Source organism: Chanodichthys erythropterus, chromosome 9 (genome assembly GCF_024489055.1).
Source record: "Chanodichthys erythropterus isolate Z2021 chromosome 9, ASM2448905v1, whole genome shotgun sequence".
NCBI lineage: Eukaryota > Metazoa > Chordata > Actinopteri > Cypriniformes > Xenocyprididae > Chanodichthys > Chanodichthys erythropterus.
In genome coordinates, this window is record NC_090229.1 from 6,381,060 (window position 1) to 6,402,118 (window position 21,059).

General features: G+C 40.4%; 1 protein-coding gene across 1 annotated transcript in view; it reads left to right on the top strand.

The window, feature by feature from the left end:
- Positions 1–21,059, top strand: part of igsf9b (immunoglobulin superfamily, member 9b) — a 54,319-nt gene that overhangs the window by 24,166 nt on the left and 9,094 nt on the right. Inside the window, exons 4-8 of the mRNA XM_067393488.1 lie at positions 16,191–16,337; positions 18,489–18,640; positions 18,983–19,100; positions 19,881–20,022; positions 20,308–20,453. Of these exons, the coding sequence (XP_067249589.1) occupies positions 16,191–16,337; positions 18,489–18,640; positions 18,983–19,100; positions 19,881–20,022; positions 20,308–20,453 (705 nt within the window). The remainder of the gene's footprint in view (positions 1–16,190; positions 16,338–18,488; positions 18,641–18,982; positions 19,101–19,880; positions 20,023–20,307; positions 20,454–21,059) is intronic.

The window sequence follows — 21,059 nt, forward strand, 5'->3', positions numbered from 1 at the left end:
GGACAAACCCAGCAGGTTGGGTTAAAGGGCACCTATTATGCCCTCTTTCATATGATGTAATATAAGTCTCTGGTATGGTCAAGTTTCAGCTTAAAATACCCCACAAATTTGCCCCTATTTGGGGGTGAGCAAAAACATGCCTTTTACTATATTAATATATTGCTGGCTAAAAAAATAAATCCAAAATTGGTTGAAAAAATGGCTGTGTAAAAATAACCCAATCCCTGGTTTTGTCCATATTTAACCCAGCAGTTTTTAGAGTATATATATATATATATATATATATATATATATATATATATATATATATATATATATATATATATATATATAATATATATATATATATATGTACCAAGTCGAATCAGAATTTCAACAACTCTTAAGTACAATACAGTAAAGATGTGTAAACAAACAACAATTTTTTATTTTAATTTAATTTAATTAAAAAATGATGCAAAAAAATTGAAGCAGACGGAATTTATATTTCATAATTTTCAGTTTTGAGTGAACTATCCCTGAGACTCCAAATCTCTTTGAAAATGAAGTCACATCTCAAAACCAAAAGCAGTTTCTTTCCCCGTATCCGACATTTTTACGACATGCAGTGGACAGTCCCCTCTTTCACCACGTCCCCTCCCCCAACTCATCAGCTATTCTCCGATAAACTCTTTCATCGCCAGATCTATTCAAAGGCAAAGTCACGTTACCTTTGCTTGACCTTTGGTTTGCCACTGGTTTTGGTTTCACATTTCTTACATTCCTCAACTGAAGTCTAGGTAACTTCAAATGTTTAATCAGTCAAGAAGGAAACAATGGCAAAAAAAAAAAAACAATCGTAGAAGGAAGACTTTGAGTTTACCCTGAAACCTGTCTTTCTGCCCAGACTGAACAGGTGTAGTCATCTTGCAAAAAGAGCAAAGAAACTAGAGATATCACGTTCCCAGAGTCTTAGACGAAGAAGGACTGCCTCAAACAAAGACCTGGGTTTAATCTAGGGCATCAAGGAACCAGATCAGACCAATTTTACGCCGCAGGTCCATGGCATTGGCTCCTTCTCTACAAGGTGGTTTTATACCTGTTTTTAACTGCAGAAACTACTTATGGGTGACTGGAATAAAACTGGAGAAGATTTTATTGGAAAAAGTCATGAATTGCTAAGAATTGAATTAACTTCTATAGTCTGCCATTGTTCTTTTGAACTGTCTTTTCATCAGTGAATCCTTTATCAATATTGATAATAATCAGAAATACTTTCTTGAGCAGTAAATCGTCATATTAGAATGTTTTCTGAAGGATCATGTGACACTGAAGACTGGACTAATGATGCTGAAAATTTAGCTTTGATCACAGGAATAAATTTTATATATATATATATATATATATATATATATATATACACATATATTTTATATTCAAATTTTATATTCAAATAGAAGTTATTTGTAATATTATTTCACAATATTACTGTTTTTTTTACTGTATTTTTGATCAAAATATCACAAATGTACATATCGCTATATGTATATCGCAATGGCTATCTGAATGATTTTCTTTCTTGTTTACATTAAAGTTAAAATCACATTGTCATATTTGTGACATTACTTTTTATGTAATGCTAAAACACTGCTGTTCGCTTTCAGAAGTTGTAGTGATGCTTTGTTTTCCCATAAAGGATGTGAAACAGATTTATTTCAATATAATTTAAATAGATTTTTCACACTTTACACCTCTTATTGTATTGCATATCGAATATCGCATTATTTAAAGGCACAGTATGTACGATTTTTTATTAAAATAACCAACAACCACTAGAACAATGTTACATATTTTGTTGACTGGTGTACTTACATTATCCCAAATGTTTCCAAGAATGTTTAAAATCCAGAGAAATAAGCCATTTTAACCATGCAGGACACGGACCATGTCCGTGTGACGCCAATCAATGACATCATACCCGCGTTAGTCTTGATTTTCCATTTTCATTTTGTAGAAACCATGGAAACTTTAATATATTATGTGTTTTAATAGACAAGGGAACAACTGTTTGGATACATTCATTGTCAGAAACTAATCATTGTTATATAGCTCAACATATTTAGTCTTATTGTTTGAATCTCGTTTTCTTGATTAACCGCGAGTACCATGTTTTACCATGTCTAATATCGATCTAGCATACTGCAGTGTGCATTAAGTGTCTCATAGCAGCTGCAGAGCAAACACAGAGTAGCAGTATAACAACTTATGATAAACAGCGCAGCGTTACCCCACATACGCTTGACTGGAAGAAGCAGAAGCGATGACTGTGACATAATAAAAGTTTGGCAGCTCTCGAGACGTGTCGCACTCATCTCTCATTAGCAATCACTCCAGCGGCCTTGTTCCACTCCAACATCACTCGTCCTTTCTCTGCTTCATACTCCGGTAACGTTAATAATCTCATCCATGAAAATGATTCCCGATTCCCGATTCTTTTCCACCGGCTGTAGACATGAAGACAACATCTCTCTTGATTCTGCTCAATCTCTGCGTCATCAAGCTACACCTTTGTTTTGAACAAATTTACATAGTGTGCCTTTAAAAAGATATCTTATATTGCATTTTTCTTCAATATCATGCAGATCTATTTTGAGCTAATAGGATGTTGTAGGGTGCAGTCTCTTATGAGTTGGTAACTCATTAATGATTTGTATTGGTATCATTCATTTTGCTATCAGCTGAGGTATTGGCTCAGCTGAGATGTTTGCACTTGAGACACTTTTGTTTGAACTTTTACATGGATTATAGTCTAGCCAATCATTTACTACCACATGCACATTAAGACATTCCAAAGCTCAGGATCACTCAGTCCAGTGGTATATATGTTACTGACTGGCATCTAGAGCCATTTAAAGGGTTTCCCAATAATCCGTTCATTTAGCAATAGCTGGTTGAAATTGGTGGCAGTAAAACGTTTGCTCTATTGATCCGTGCCTTCTGGGCTCAAGCATTAGCCTGTTTGTCTGTACCTCTGTCTGATCTGTGGGACGCAGCCGTAAGCCTGCCAGACGGAGAGCAACAAGGACAGCGGTAACTGTAATCTATCCCACGACAAAGAGCTATTCATAGAGGGTTCAAGCGATTATAGTGGTTGAAGGGGGGTGTTTCAACGAAAGGGGGTTAAAAGCTGATAGGGCCGGAGATCCATTCACCCTCCCCATCCTACCCTAGATGTGTGATTGTATTCAAATCAAAACACATCCCATAATGCATTAGGGTCCTGTCATCCTTCAAGTCACACAGGGCGGAACAAAGAAAAACAAGTTCAAGGCCTTTCTCAATACAATCCGTCTTTCTCCATAGGTGCCGTGTGTTATTTTGTGACACATTCAGGCAGTCTGTGCATGGCCGCATTCATGAATGTGACGGCGAGATGTGCAGCTGTAACAATCACATGGCTTTCCGTTGACCGCAGACAATAGAGGGGTTATCCTTCTGGTTTAGCACAGAGGGATGGAAAAGATCAGCCCGAACAAAACAATATGGGAAAAGATAGAGTAGGCTAAACTAAACGGAACGCTCCATGTTTGCTTTCCACAGCCGGACAGCGGAAGAGGCCACCCGCAGTGAGCGCTTCGCTAGCAGTGTCGCCTCAGGGACATTTTTAATGGGGTGGACAGATGGGACAGTGAAAATCTTAGGGTGCCACCAAGGGAATCAGGGTTTGGCTGGTGGTTGACATACTATTTTATTTTATTTTATTTTATTTTATTTTATTTTATTTTATTTTATTTTATTTTATTTTATTTTATTTTATTTTATTTTATTTTATTTTATTTTAATTTTTTTATTATTATTTTTTTTCTTTAAAAATGAGATAAAAATAAATGTTATTATTATTTTTTATTATTATTTTATTTTTAAAATGTTAATATAATATTTATATTTGATTTTATTTAAATATTGATTTGTTAATTTAAAAAGAGATAAAATAAATTTAATGAATTATTATTATTATTATTATTATTATTATTATTAATTTTATTTTTATTTTCATTTTCATTTTTATTTATTTTAAAATATATGTTTTTATTTTAAATATTTATTTGTTAATTAAAATATTTGATATAATATTTTTTATTATTATTATTATTATTATTATTATTAATAGCCAATCCGTGTTGTCATGATGTAGTCTCATGACATTTACAGCTCAGGCGATTGGCTCAAAACTTATGTACCCCGAACTGAACACCTGTGAGCAAAGATGGGAGCAAGCAGGTGCAGACAGAACTGTTTACCATTTAATTGTACACTTTTAAAGAAAAAACCTAACATATTATGAAAAGTAAAAGAATTTAACTTTTAATTAATAGGGTTTGAGAGAATTCTAAATAATGCATGCGTGTTGCTCTTTTTTTAAAAAGTGTTTGGTGCAGATGTTGAATTATTATTCTAATCTAAACAAAAAATCTTGGTTGGTTTAGGTCAGTGGGGTGGCCAATGTTTTTTTTTTTTTCCCTTGGAGGCGTCACTGTTCGCTTTAGGTTCATACCAGCACATTCTCTGTTGTCATTAAAAAATGACTCATCCAACAGTTTTCAAAGGAGACGAAACATGGCCCACAATACCCCGGAGTGAGTTTCAGCGCTGTATGCTGAGGGAGTTCAGGGCCAGGGGTTTTTGAAAAGGCAATGTCAGAATCCCAGCACCACGTGGAGAAGATCTTTTGGCAGGCGCAAGCACCTCCCACAGGGAAAGATCCTGACTGCTGCTCACATGAGCTGCACAGCCACTGTGAGGGCCGCTCAGGAGTCTTGCATATTACCCTCCAATGAACATCACCTAGACGTTTCAAAACTCAGTAACTCTGGGCTAAAGTGAGGGAGGTAGATGTCACATGGTTCGAGAGTGGTGGGAAAACATTGAATAAAGCAATAAGCCACTCAGGGCCATACATTATTGTGATTTTACAGCGTTCTTATATTACAGAGCTGGTGCTATGTTTTTTTAAAGTAAAACAAGTCACTTAAAGGATTATCAATTCCTGATAATTTACTCATCCCTACGTAATTCAAGATGTTTATGTCTTTCTTTCTTCAGTCGAAAAGAAATTAAGGTTTTTGAGGAAAACATTCCAGGATTTTTCTCCATATAGTGGACTTCACTGGGGTTCAACGGGTTGAAGGTCCAAATGTCAGTTTCAGTGCAGCTTCAAAGAGCTCTACATGATCCCAGATGAGGAATAAGAGTCGTATCTAGCGAAACAATCAGTCATTTTCTAAAAAAATAACTACAAATGCTCATCTTTCATTGCTCTGCGATGCACCACACAATGCATAATCATGTTGGAAAGGTCACGTGTGACTTAGATGGAAGTACCACGATAGGGCAAAAACTCGATTTCATTTTCTCCTCCAACTTCAGAATTGTCTGACACCGTTGTTTTACCTTTTTTTGTAAAGGCCGTTTGACTTAGTCTTTGTCACTTTGTAGACACGGTACTTCCTCCTACGTCACACGTGACCTTTCCAACGTGATTACGTAACGTGTGGCGCATCGCAGAGCAGTGCAAAATGAGCATTTGTGGTTAAAAAGTGTATCATTTTTATTCATTTATTTATTTAGACAATGATAGATCGTTTTGCTAGATAAGACCCTTATTCCTCGGCTGGGATCATGTAGAGCTCTTTGAAGCTGCATTTTGGACCTTCAACCCATTGGTAACTGGAAGTCCACAATATGGAGAAAAATCCTGTAATATTTTCCTCAAAAACCTTCATTTCTTTTCAACTGAAGAAAGAAAGACATGAACATCTTGGATGACATGGGGGTGAGTAAATTATCAGGAAATTTTAATTCTGAAGTGAACTAATCCTTTAAGGAATATAATGATATAAACGACAATAAGAGAAACGACAAAATATACGACAAAAGAGGAATGGCTGAAAAGAAAAATGCATGGCAGGACAGGATGTCAGAAACAGGGTTGCCAGGTCTGTGCAGTAATGGCAAGTCAAAAGTAGCCCAATGTGATTTTCTCAATCGGCTGGCTAAATTCTCCACTAAATTTGTATGTCTGGGGTGTGTTGTGGGGGTGTTGGAGTATCCGCGGACCGCGGACTTCGCAACACTGGTCAGAAATGAAGATCTCTGTAAATGTAAATCAAGCTGTAAAATCATTTACCATGTAAAGCCTGACTTATGAAATAATTGTCAGGAAAAACAATTTGTTTGAAAATGCATGAGTTTATTGAACTTATTTCTTTTTACTTAAGATTGCATGTGTTTTTTGTTGAGTATCAAATTTAATACACCAGGCTTTTATGGCTCATATAGTATGCTGTAATGAGAATATGAAGCTCATACACCTCTATTTTATTCAGAGGCTCAAACTGAGCAAAAAAATGCAATTTGATGCAGATTTATATTGCCAAAACCCACATGTACCACAACCTGAAAGTGTATGTTTTTGCAATTATACTAAAAGGCCTAGTAGATTGCGTGCAACAGGTTTTACAACAAAGCTTTGATCATGTTGATAATTTAGAGGCCTTTGTGTATGAAATATGATACAGTAGCTTTACAGGGTTAAAAACATCCAGGACAGGAAGATGCGAGAAAATGAAGCTCTTGGCTGCATTTTACATTGTCCCTGCATGTCTGGAATCCGCAGACTCTGATTGGTCGCAGGGATCCCAGTGACCGACGATCATATCAGTATTGACCCGTGCGCAATGATGGACACGTCTGGAGGAAAATTATGGGGTTGGTGGAGGTCAAGGGTCACCGAGTGCTCATTGGCTGTTGAGGGTTTGTTATTGATCCAGAAGGACCTTCTTTGGAATTCATGTTATGCACTTGCAACACTAATTCAATTTTTGTTCATCAATAACTTGCCCTGTGGGGTCATTAAGAGCCCATTCCTGTGGAGATGTGTAATGTTTGTCTGAATGAGCAGGTGATTTTCTCCATGACATCATAACAGTGGGTCTAATTGCATTAGATTTTGTACACTTATTATTTTGGTCATGTGTCCACTGTGTTTTGCTTTTTCAAAGGCCTGTGGATATGAAGCCATTTAAACATTTAACCCAAACAGACCTGCATCTGTCACTCAGTCAGAGCTATTGTCTCAGTTTAAATAAAAACACTTTTTTTCCCCCTCTCTCACTCTCTTTTTCTGTAATTCAGTCTCACCCGATTCTCGACCCTTTTATCCACTTCAATCAAAACGTTTTTCTTTTTTTTCCCCTCCAAACCTACATGTAATTTTTCAAAATCATTGGCACAAACGTTTCCTCGTGACCTGCCCCTCCCTCCCTCCCTGTGTTTTTGCCCCATTGGGTTTCTACAGCAACTGAATTCAAATCCAAACTCCCACCCCATGTTTTCATCGCTATGGCAACCTGAGAGAATTAAGAGGGGGGCATTCCATTCTGTTCTCATTGATGGACAAACACTCCGTGGCGGGAAAGTGGTCAGTGTCCAATAGCAGCATTCCACTTTTCTTACACGTCATGTGTGGTGAGCGTTGATAATCACACAATCAGTGTGTGGTTGTCTTTGTGTGTGTGTGCACATATAAACTTGTTCAATGTTTAATTGACTGTATGCTAGTCCATTTTGTGCTTTTTTGTGAACTATTTTCAATAGTTCCATATTCAGCCAAAGGAACTGGACATTGCAGGAAGATACATATATTTGTGGAACATCCACCACACCTGCTGTCATATACGCCCTGTTTTCCCCTCTCTCCTGCTTTAATAATCACCCTCCCCCTCTGACCCTGGATCAGAGGAACCTTTTAATGACAGTAAACACACGCCGGCTGCTGCTCTGTAAAAAGGACGCTTCTGAAGGATGAGATCAGTCAATTATTATCTATGCAGAATCTCAAACACTTCCCACAGCAGCAGCTCTGAGATTAGACCAGGCTTAATTGTTAGTCATAGTTGGTTGTTTATATTGTGTGGTGGGTTTGAAAAATAACCCCTCAGGCTGTGAATTTTGCTTGATTGATTGTTATACTGTTCCTGTTCAATGGAGCCATCACCTGCTGAGGAAATGACCCTATGTTTAGTAGTCAGGATTGCTTTTGTTATTGCTCAGAGTTTGCTCTTTTTTTTGAGTCTCAGTTACACTACTGTTCAAAAGGTTTTTTTGAAGAAATTTATACAGCAAGGATGCAAGAAATTGAACAAGAATTTCAAAAGAATCCTGGAAAAATGCATCACTTTTCACAAAAAAATATGAAGCAGCACAACTGTTTTCAACATTGATAATAATTATAAATGTTTCTTGAGCAGCAAATCATCATATTAGAATGATTTCTGAATGATCATGTGACACTGAAGACTGGAGTAATGATGCTGAAAATTCAGATTTGATCACAGGAATAAATTACATTTTACAATACAAAAGATCGAATAAATGCAGCCTTGGTGAGCATAAGAAACTTCTTTGAAAAACATTTGAAAATCTTACCAACCCCAAACTTTTGAACAGTAGTCTATTTCTTCCTTGAAGTATCAACTTGTTTCTCCTAAAATTCCTTTTATTTGTGCTATTTTTATTTATTTGTCATTTTGTCTATTTTATTATTTTATTTTAGGCCAGTAGTTGTCATACAGTAACAGTAAAGAGCTAAAATAAATGTGGATAGCAGCTCAGATCATACTGAAATCTTTGACTTTTGATTGCAGACTTTAGCCTTTTAATCTCAATATTGTATGGAAACAAATCAGATATTAAAGGGGTGTTTGATTATGATTTCACTTTTTTAACTTTAGTTAGTGTGTAATGTTGCTGTTTGAGCGTAAACAACATCTGCAAAGTTACAACGCTCAAAGTTCAAATCAATGGGAGATATTTAATTCATTGTTTAAGGACTACAACAAACGGCTATTAGGAACTACAATGAAGTTCTTTCTGGGTTTGTGACATCATGAACCCCAAAATTTACATAAACCCCACCCCCGAGATCACACAACAAAGGGGGTGAGTCCATGTTGGGCTGCTTTAGAGAAGAGGAAGAGTTGTTGTAGTAGAGTGTTGTTGTCATGCCGTCATTTTACGCCGGACTGCTTCACAAACGAGGGTCAATTCAATGCTGGATTTTCCCAAAAGATTAACATGACGGCACATGCTAGTGGATGAGTTGAATCAACTCCACAGCAACTACATAAATGTATCCACTAACCATTCAGAAACGTCCAGTTTCATTCTAAAAGTTGTAACTTCTTCCTGAGTCTCTCCATCAGTGTCGACTCCGGTTTGAACAATGTAAGGCTGAACACCGTTACTGACAATCCTCATTTTGGCTGCGTGAGATTCTCCAGCTTTGTTGTTGTTGAGCTGTTAAAGCTCCGCCCTCTTCTGGAAAAGGGGCCGGGAGCAGCAGCTCATTTGCATTTAAAGGGACACACACAAAAATAGCGGGTTTTTGCTCACACCCAAATAGGGACAAATTTGACAAGCTGTAATAAATGATCTGTGGGGTATTTTGAGCTGAAACTTCACAGACACATTCTGGGGACACCAAGGACTTATATTACATCTTGTGAAAGGGGCATTATAGGTCCCCTTAAAATATATCTCATTTGTGTTTTTTTCTTTCTTATAGAAACTCTAATTTTGATGAATAGGCATATCAAGTAGAGAATATCACAGCATGTTTAATAAAACATAAAGAGATCTTATAATAACACAGACTTGTTAGAACAGGCCTTCAGTTCTGCACTTTCATAGATAACTTTCAATTACTGCTGCATGCCACACATGGTCAGAATGGGATGCTTCCTATTGGCTAAAGAATAGATTGTAGTAGACTGAGAAACAGATATTAACTGGATTGTTACTTTGTCTAAGGGATATTCATGTCATCAGCACAACTGGTGTGAGAAGAGTTACTGTACACACTGAAGTTTAGTGGTTGTGAATTTAGGGGTTGTGATGCTTGACTGAAGTATGGAAGTACAAATCAAATGCTGGCACACCTGCACACCTCACTGAAGGGTTCAGCGGGATGTCAGACTCCAGGTGTGTTTGGATTAGAATTCCTCAGCCGTAACTATTCTGCATTAAAGTGTCATGGTATGATTTTCATACTCTACGCAGGGAGCTTGTCCCATCACTGAGGATCTTGGCTTACAGTCAAACTCCAACGGCTGCTTCCAGCAAAGCGGAAACACACACTCACAGCCGGCATCCACTGCGTTATCAGCGTGTCATCATTTACAACCCTGGAATTTAGAAAAGAAAAGCAGAATTAAAATAGTAGGGGAGGTTGAGGTTGATGAACCAGATTCCAATAACCAGACGACACGCATATCACCTTTCAAAGAGCAGTAGAGTAAAACTGTTTGTAGTGCTTTGAAAGCGATTTGTGTGCTCCTTTTATATCACATTTCAATAACTCTTTAGCTAGTGTGGTTTTGTTTTGAGTCTGTGGATATGAGGAAAATAGCTGACCATGTTACATCATGCAGAGAGATGTTCAGATTTCCATCGAGTTGAGTTGCTCTTTCCACATGTTTCCATGTGCCTGTGCTGTAAACAAAAACAGGTGGTGCTTTTACTCTGAGCTGAAGCATTTTTTTATTTGTCTATGAGTTGTGCATTGCAATAATCAATTATATAGCATGAAAATTACTGTTACTTTTATGTATAATAGTTAGGGATGAACGAATAGGATTGTTTTGGGCTGATACTGATTTTAACAAAAAAATTATTGGCCGATACTGATATTTGTCACTTGCTCTCTTTTTTGAAGTTTTATCATTAAAATAGTGTTTTGATCATGTTTTAAATTAACAAAGTTAAAAAAAAAAGTGCATGTTATACTAGTTAGTTTATTGCTGCATCATCAAATCATTTCTAATGAACATGGATTGGATCCATTTAACATTCAGCAGGCCAACATACATACATAAATAAAACAGAACAAAGATATATATTAAATAAACAGTGCTTTTTAGCTTGGTTTAACAGTAGTTTTCAGGTACGGCAATAAAGTAAACAAATGTAAAATGACTGCATATTCTTCACTCTATAATTTAAAATCCTTATTAAAGTTACAAAGGTTATTTTGTCAAGAGTATTGAGCGATTGATTTTGTGATTTGCTGTTTGATTAACATTAAAACGCAGTGCAGCAGGAATATTAGGCTGCTGTCACTTTAAGGGCTGCATGGATGCAATACACTGTTACACATGCGTTGTTGTCATGAATGGGAGGCTCAGGCAGGAGATCCAAGTGCAGCGTTTATTTACAGTGAGGATGGTCGTACAGGCAGAGTTAATCAGGGGCAAACAGGAACAGCAAAGGACAGGCAGGGACGACGTCAGGGTACAGGCGGTAGGTCAAAAGGCAGGCAGATATCGATCATAGAACAGGAAACAATCCAATCCAGGGGTCCAAAGGCAAGCAGCAGAGAATCAACACGGGAAACAGACAAGGTCGGGAACAGAAAGGCAAACAGGGAAAAACGCTCAGAAATTGCAACATGAATGTTAAACAATACTTCGCGGTGAGGTGGTGTGAGTGGAAGTCCTTTATAGTCCTGATAATGAGCAGCAGCTGGGTGTGGTGATCTGTGTGGTGTGCTAGGGTGGATGTGGCAACAGGTGATTGGTGTGATGTGAACATGTGACTGACAGAGCGAAGCGGCCGGCTGGCTTGAGAGCGAAGCGGCCGGCTGGCTTGAGAGCGTAGTGGCCACCGGGCTTGAGAGCGAAGCGGCCGGCTGGCTAGAGAGCGAAGCGGCCGGCTGGCTAGAGAGCGTAGTGGCCACCGGGCTTGAGAGCGAAGCGGCCAGCTGACTTGAGTGCGAAGCGGCCACCGGGCTTGAGAGCGAAGCGGCCACCGGGCTTGAGAATGAAGCGGCTGGTGGATGCTTAGGGATGCCAGCCGCTCGAGCTGAAGTCATCGGCGGATCTGCCACACTGCAACGCAGTCCTCTCCGCTCCCTGACTGATCTAGAGAGGTGACGTGACTCTGGGTGATCAGCGGAGAATTGACTTGATGTTGTTGTGGTAGTAACCGCCATTTTGTGAGTGTCTATAGGCGCGGCGGCCATTACATGACTAGCGAGGTGTCGAAATCCTCAGCAACACCCACAGTAAAGGGAGACCCGCTCAGTTGCAAAGCCAGCTCGATATATTGTTCTAAAGTCCCGTTAATCTCATGTAGTGGCATGACGGAGCTGAGCGGGTCCGATAATCCACCGCGAAAAAATATCATTAAACAGTCCTCACTGAAACAAGTTGATGGTGCCAATTCGATAAAATCCATGACATAATCCTCAATGGGTCTGTCTCCCTGACGGAGACCCATTAACTGGGCAGATGGATTCATCTTGGCGGTGATAGAAACACTCACGGAAGCTGCTGGATCTGTGGCGGCGAAGTATTCTGTCATGAATGGGAGGCTCAGGCAGGAGATCCAAGTGCAGCGTTTATTTACAGTGAGGATGGTCGTACAGGCAGAGTTAATCAGGGGCAAACAGGAACAGCAAAGGACAGGCAGGGACGACGTCAGGGTACAGGCGGTAGGTCAAAAGGCAGGCAGATATCGATCATAGAACAGGAAACAATCCAATCCAGGGGTCCAAAGGCAAGCAGCAGAGAATCAACACGGGAAACAGAGAAGGTCGGGAACAGAAAGGCAAACAGGGAAAAACGCTCAGAAATTGCAACATGAATGTTAAACAATACTTCGCGGTGAGGTGGTGTGAGTGGAAGTCCTTTATAGTCCTGATAATGAGCAGCAGCTGGGTGTGGTGATCTGTGTGGTGTGCTAGGGTGGATGTGGCAACAGGTGATTGGTGTGATGTGAACATGTGACTGACAGGGAGGATTGTGGGAAGTGTAGTCCGGGAACTGACAGGAGCAGACGGTGATCGTGACATAATGCCCCCCTCCCGTAAGGCGCGTCCTCGTGGCGTAAACGGAACAGCTAGGGGGGTGGGTGCATTGGAGATCTACTGGTAGCCGGGAACGGATCTCCAATGCAGGTTCTAGGAACTTGGGCAACCACGGAGGGTCAGGAGCCTCGGGTAGCCACGGCGGGTCCAGAGCCTCTGGCAGCCACGGCGGGTCAGGAGCCTCGGGCAGCCACGGCGGGTCAGGAGCCTCGGGCAGCCACGGCGGGTCAGGAGCCTCGGGCAGCCACGGCGGATCCGGTGGCTCGGGCTGCCACGACAGGTCATATGGCTCAGGCAGCCACGGCAGGTCAGGGGTGTCAGGAAGCCACGGCGGGTCCGGGGCCTTGGGCAGCCACGGCAGGTCAGGTGGCTCAGGCAGCCACGGCAGGTCAGGTGGCTCAGGCGGCCACGGCAGGTCAGGTGGCTCAGGCGGCCACGGCAGGACAGAGTCCATAGGTGACCCCAGCGGGTCAGAGTCCAAAGTTGACCCCAGCGGTTCAGAGTCCATAGATGGCCATAGTAGGTCAGGGGCCCTTAACGGCCATGGTTGAGCAGGGTCCCCACCCACAAGCTCCCCACCCTCAGGTACACTGCCCCCCCCCAAAAAGTTCTTGGGGATTTCAGCGAGGCCCTTCGCAGGTTCGTGGGCAAGGAGTTCGGGTGGTGCCGGCAGGGCCAGGCGTGTGGGTGAAGCCGTCAGGGCAAGACTCCTGAGTGGCGCCGGCAGGGCAAGAAGCACTGGTGGCGCCGGCAGGGCAAGAAGCACAGGTGGCGCCGGCAGGGCAAGAAGCACAGGTGGCGCCGGCAGAGCAAGGAGCTTGGGTGTAAGAAGGGGAAGAATAGAATGAGCCTTCCTCTTCCTCCTCCTCCTCCTCCTCCAAGGATGAGGCGATGGTTCACCGGTTGGAACGTGTTCCAGACTTACTGGTTGAAGCGGGTTCTGGAGCGGACTCAATGGCTGGAACGCCCCTCATATCCTTGAGCACTGCAGGGGCGGCCATCTTGCCCGTGGGCACTGGCAAAGCAGCCATCTTGTCCAGCGCGTCCACGGCGCTTGAGTCCATAGCAACCGGCGAACTTGAGTGCGTTGAAATAGGCGAATTTGAGAGCGTCGAAACAGGCGAACTTGAGAGCGTAGCGGCCGCCTGGCTTAAGTGCGAAGCGACCGCCGGGCTTGAGAACGAAGCGGCCAGCTGACTTGAGTGCGAAGCGGCCACCGGGCTTGAGAGCGAAGCGGCCGGCTGACTTGAGAGCGAAGCGGCCGGCTGGCTTGAGAGCGAAGCGGCCGGCTGGCTTGAGAGCGTAGTGGCCACCGGGCTTGAGAGCGAAGCGGCCGGCTGGCTAGAGAGCGAAGCGGCCGGCTGGCTAGAGAGCGTAGTGGCCACCGGGCTTGAGAGCGAAGCGGCCAGCTGACTTGAGTGCGAAGCGGCCACCGGGCTTGAGAGCGAAGCGGCCACCGGGCTTGAGAATGAAGCGGCTGGTGGATGCTTAGGGATGCCAGCCGCTCGAGCTGAAGTCATCGGCGGATCTGCCACACTGCAACGCAGTCCTCTCCGCTCCCTGACTGATCTAGAGAGGTGACGTGACTCTGGGTGATCAGCGGAGAATTGACTTGATGTTGTTGTGGTAGTAACCGCCATTTTGTGAGTGTCTATAGGCGCGGCGGCCATTACATGACTAGCGAGGTGTCGAAATCCTCAGCAACACCCACAGTAAAGGGAGACCCGCTCAGTTGCAAAGCCAGCTCGATATATTGTTCTAAAGTCCCGTTAATCTCATGTAGTGGCATGACGGAGCTGAGCGGGTCCGATAATCCACCGCGAAAAAATATCATTAAACAGTCCTCACTGAAACAAGTTGATGGTGCCAATTCGATAAAATCCATGACATAATCCTCAATGGGTCTGTCTCCCTGACGGAGACCCATTAACTGGGCAGATGGATTCATCTTGGCGGTGATAGAAACACTCACGGAAGCTGCTGGATCTGTGGCGGCGAAGTATTCTGTCATGAATGGGAGGCTCAGGCAGGAGATCCAAGTGCAGCGTTTATTTACAGTGAGGATGGTCGTACAGGCAGAGTTAATCAGGGGCAAACAGGAACAGCAAAGGACAGGCAGGGACGACGTCAGGGTACAGGCGGTAGGTCAAAAGGCAGGCAGATATCGATCATAGAACAGGAAACAATAAACAATCCAGGGGTCCAAAGGCAAGCAGCAGAGAATCAACACGGGAAACAGACAAGGTCGGGAACAGAAAGGCAAACAGGGAAAAACGCTCAGAAATTGCAACATGAATGTTAAACAATACTTCGCGGTGAGGTGGTGTGAGTGGAAGTCCTTTATAGTCCTGATAATGAGCAGCAGCTGGGTGTGGTGATCTGTGTGGTGTGCTAGGGTGGATGTGGCAACAGGTGATTGGTGTGATGTGAACATGTGACTGACAGGGAGGATTGTGGGAAGTGTAGTCCGGGAACTGACAGGAGCAGACGGTGATCGTGACAGTTGTGTTTCTTAGCTGTTTACGTTCATTGAAGATATAACCGACTATGTTTACATGTTGATATAATTTTGGGTGAATTAGAAGAAGCGAAAGTTCATTCATTATTTGAGCGCTGTCTTGTGATGCAGCTTTCCGGGCAATATACAGCTACCGATATACCGATGGTTGTAAATTGATCAAAAATCGTCCGATTAATATCTGCAGCCGATACATTGGTGCATCTCTAAAAATAGTGATTAGCCATATAATTTTCACCTGATGGAGACAAAGCGGGTGGGAATTTTCAGTAGAAGGAGACAATAACAATGTTCTCTCTTACTGATGTTATAAAACTGCACTGTAAAAAATGATTTTTCGAAGTTGTAAATGAACTTACAGCTGTAACTTCCAGTTCTAGACACTCATCTGTATTAAATTCAGTATTAACATATTAAATTCCTCATTGGCTTGTGAAGTAACAGGGCTAAAATAGTCCCATTTGGATGTAATGGTTTGCACTGGTGGTTTCAGGTATGCATGTGGTTTTTGGAATATGCACTAAATGGTAGCCACCTCATCTGCTTCTGTACTTTGTGTTGGGCAGCAGTAGTTTTACATTTCCATTTATGCATTAGGCAGCTTTTATCCAAGAAAAAAAAATAATAACTTAAAATTGCATCCATTGGGAATCAACCCCATGATCTCAGCGTTGCTGCCTGGCTCTACTGCTTGAACAACAGTTTTGTGTTCTTAATCACGCTGAAGTACTGATGAATAATTGCTTGTCTCTTTGATTTTCGGGGTAGGTCGTGTGTCATTGAGCCGTGGCGCTTCTCTTCTCGTGGATAAGTTGACTCTGGAGGATGAGGGCTGGTTCGAATGTCGGATTCTCCTGCTGGATAGAACCTCAGATGAGTTTCAGAACGGCACATGGAACTTCCTTTCCATCTCAGGTGGGATAAGAAATGGTTTGAGTCGTTTTTTCTATTTAGATGTGCATAATGCCTTTGCATGTCAGAATGAAAATTTCCTGATAATTGACTCACCCCCATGTCATCCAAGATGTTTATCTCTTTCTTTCTTCAGTTGAAAAGAAATTAAGGTTTTTGAGGAAAACATTCCAGGATTTTTCTCCATATAGTGGACTTCACTGGGGTTCAACGGGTTAAAGGTCCAAATATCAGTTTCAGTGCAGCTTTAAAGAGCTCTACATGATCCCAGACAAAGAATACGCGTGACATTTCCAACGTGATTATGTAATGCGTGGCGCATCTGTAATTTTGACCTTCAACCCGTTGAACCCCAGTGAAGTCCACTATATGGAGAAAAATCCTGGAATGTTTTCCTCAGAATCCTTAATTTCTTTTTGACTGAAGAAAGAAAGACATAAACATCTTTGATGACATGGTGAGTAAATTATCAGGAAATTTTCATTCAGAATTGAACTAATCCTTTAAGATAATGTATATTTTATAATTGTGCTCTTATGTTTTGAATTCAGTCTAATAAAGCAGCAGACAGTTTTATATTCCTACAAAAAGGATTAAACTTCTGATTAAAGCAGCATCTGCAGCTCATATAAAAGGCTTTGTTGCGGTGAATAAGAGAGAATTGCGTAATCCGGTCTCATTTTTCATGACACTTGCGTCAGTGTTTGATGCAGATGATGTTTTGCATTTTCATCCAAAACTACACAAGCTCTTTGACTTTTTCACTTTCTGTTGCTTACAATCTTTTTACACTGAACTTTCTGTCTCACACCTTCAGAACGACTGTCATGCCTTCTGAAAACTCACACACTCTCTTCGTCTGACACCCAAACACACACACACTCCTTCAGCACTGGTGTGTGAATCCTGTGAAGTGCTGAGACTGGCTTTTAGCATCTGATCATGTTACTGTAGCATGTGCGAGTGATCAGAATGAAGACAGAAACTCCCTCACAGCCCGAGTCTCACCAACACGGCTCGTTTCACGCCCATTATATGCACAGTGTCAGCTTACAGCGGTTTTATAAGCTGTCATTGTATGAGTGTGCTGGAAAACATGTCTTTGTGTTGACAGGGTTATGGGGAAATAAGATGTGTTCAGATGTTTTGCATCACTTGCAAATGTCCATTATTACTTAATTTCATGTTACACTTTGAGAAAGTTAGAGACTACTGTGAGCAAGTGTAAAGCAATGATTTTAGGTCCTTAAGTGTTTTATTATACATCGATGACCTTATTAGTATCAGAAAATATTTTTTTGGTTATCTTATCTGTCTGATTTTAGAATTGTCTGCCTGATTAAGCCAATATCAGAAGTTATGGAAGCTTGTTTCCGCCACTAAATAAAAAATAAAAAAGGTAATTGTGACTTTTTATCTTAGTATTCTGACTTTTTTTCTCACAATTGAACGCTATAATGTCAGAATTGTACAGAAGAGGATTAGGGCCAAGCAATAATAAAAAAATAAAACCATCTCGAGATTAAAGTTGTTAAATTTCGAGAAAAAAGTTGAGATAAAATGTTGAGAATAAAGTCATTAAATTATGAGAAAAAAGTTGTTTAAAAAAAGTCAAGAATTTGTTCTCGTAATTTAACGAATTTGTTTTCATAATTTAACAAATTTATTCTGGTAATTTAACGACTTCTTTCTCATATTTTAACTAATTTGTTCTTGTAATTTAACGAATTTGTTCTCGTAATTTAATGACTTTTTTCTCATAATTTAATTAGTTTATTCTCAACATTTTATTTCGAAATTTTTCTTGAAATTTAACAACTTTAATCTCGAGATGGTTTTATTTTTTTATTATTGCTTGGCCCTAATCCTCTTCCGTAAAAAAAGGTATGAATTATACCTTTTTAATTTATTATTCAGTGGTGGAAACAAGCTTCCATAAGAAGTACATAATTATTTTAAATAAATGATTAATTTGATTTAATTTAATATTTATTTATTTGTTTCATTTTCAAATAAATAAATACATTTAAATTTAATTATGTTATTATTTGTTTAATATATATATATATATATTAGAGAAAATATTATTATTATTATTATTATTATTATTTTTCCATGAAATAATGGTTTTGATGGTTTTTATGTCTGCTTTAGCTCCTCCAGTGTTCGTAAAGACTCCTCCTGCCTTTCTGGAGGTCATGTTGGGTGAATCTCTCACCCTCCACTGTGATGCTCATGGAAACCCCAAACCCACCATCGTCTGGAGAAAAGATGGCAGTGCCGCTGAGAAACAAGAAGCAATTCAGGTACAAAGAGCTTTTTAGTTGATTGTTAGTTGACTGACAGTTAATAAAGATAATTTAAATTCAGCAGGAATTCAAAATCAACCCTGTCTGCTTTTCATGTACATGTTTTTAATCTTATTCCCCTCCAACCACTTAGCTTCATTCTGATATACAACCAACTTTTCATCAGTTGCTGATCAAATCTGTATTTCTACATTTTTACCCTTATTGAATATCCTGTTTTACTCAGATATCTTGAATCATGTTTCATGTCAACTTGAGTGTAGAGTTCACTTTGGTCCGTTCATATTTTTCATCTTTGACTGTCTTGTTTACCACCTAAACATTAATTTCCCCCAACAGGTACTCAATGAAACCTTGTCTTTAACCAAGGTTACCAGGGAAACGGCAGGAATATACAAGTGTCACGTATCCAATTCAGAAGGGAACCTTACCCACACCACCCAGCTGCAGGTCAAAGGTCAGTTACACACCACATCTTGTCCACGTGGGCGAAGAAACCCAGCAGCATGTAAATAGGATTGCAGGGTATTAAGCGTTTACCTTAAGCAGCATTTGGTATGAGAACATTGGTGCCTTTGATGCAGTTAGATTTGTGTGCAAAATGAATAATCTGAATCTCAGCTTCATATGGTTTTCAACAGGCAGGCTTGGTTCACATTAAGAACTGTTGCCACTTCCATTTGGCTCAGAAAATATGATCTTTCTACTATGCAATAGCCTTTTTAAATCAGATTTGGAGGTTATCAGCCCTAAATGCATGCATGATGTTGTGCACCAATAAAGATGATAAATATTAAGCAAATAAAATGCATCAATGACACATGAATGAAAGTTCCTCGATTGCGTGATGATAAAGAATAGGGCTTTCTGTTGATAGCACAACTGCAAGGTGGATGCTAGCATTTTGTCTCTTCATATATCATCTTCTGATCTTTGGACAACATAATGCTACTGTATGTGGTTGAAAACCTGAGACATCTCACATTTGATTCGGTTTTTTTTCACAGCATAAGAATTAAGAGTGACTATTCAGGCAAACTATAGTGTAATTAAACAAGCAAACACTGCCCTCTTTTGGTGGTAGTGCTTTAACAAAATGCATTTTGGCACTCAAGCCTAAATCTCAGCCCTGAACTGAACAAAGAACCTCCTCAAATCCAGATTAATCCAAGCTGATTACATTTTATGCATTCAGTCTCACATGCATGCTTTTATGCATTCTTTTGCTTTCAAACAGGTCCTCCAATTATCATCATTCCCCCTGAGGACACCACCATGAATATGTCCCAGGATGCAATTCTGCAATGCCAAGCAGAAGCGTATCCTTCTAACCTCACGTATGAGTGGTGGAAACAAGACCAAAACGTGTTTCACATTGAGTGAGTACCTACGATAACAAGAGTGCTAATATGCAATTTGGATAACATTATTATATATTACAGATTTTGATTTGGACCATCATAGCATCTACTATCAGATATTATTGTATAATGATGCTTTATTTTCACATAATTATGATAAAAAATGTAATTTTTATTTATTTATTTGTTTAGTAGCCTCCAACTTTTTTGTTAGTTGATTAGGGTTAATTCTACTTATTAGTAATATCATTTATTGTGTGTCTTTTGATGTTGCTTCTGTTTGCCGCATGTTTGTGTTTACAGAGTTCTGAAATCACGGGTAAAAATCCTAGTGGATGGGACCCTCCTCATTTCAGGTCTTATACCTGAGGATTCTGGGAATTACACCTGCACACCCACCAATGGTCTAATGACTCCGCCCTCTGCGTCTGCCTACCTCAAAGTCAAACGTGAGCACTTTGCAATTTATTGGTTCTAAATTCTTTATTTTTTAATGTTAAAATCTATCTTCATATACCCAGATAAAGGCAACTACAGGAGCTATTAAAGGGGTCATATTATGCTTTTTTACATGTTCAGCTTTCTTTAGTGTGTAATGTATTGGTATTAGTAATAGTAATTTATCTTTATCAGTGCGCACTGTTTCTGAACTCCCTGAAATGCCTCAATTGTAGTCTTGAGTTTTCTTCCGGGAACGAACACATCACAATATTCCTCATTTAAATAATTCCTGCCCAAAACATGCGCAAAATAAAGGGGCAGGGCGTGGTTGAGTTAGTAGTGTTTCCCCAAACACTCTTGTAGCGGTTGACCGATCACGACACACTGGTCCAGCCAACCAATCAGAGCACATTGTGCTATTCAGAAGGAAGGGCTTCATAGAGACAGGAACTAAATAGAGCATTACTGACAGAAGGGGAATAGAGGTGCTGCAACTATGGAAGCTTCTTTCCGCCATGAAATTAAAAATGAAAAAAGTAATTGCGACTTTTTATGTCTAAATTCTGACTTTTCTCTCAAAATTGTGAGTTTATATCTCACAGTTGACTCTTTTT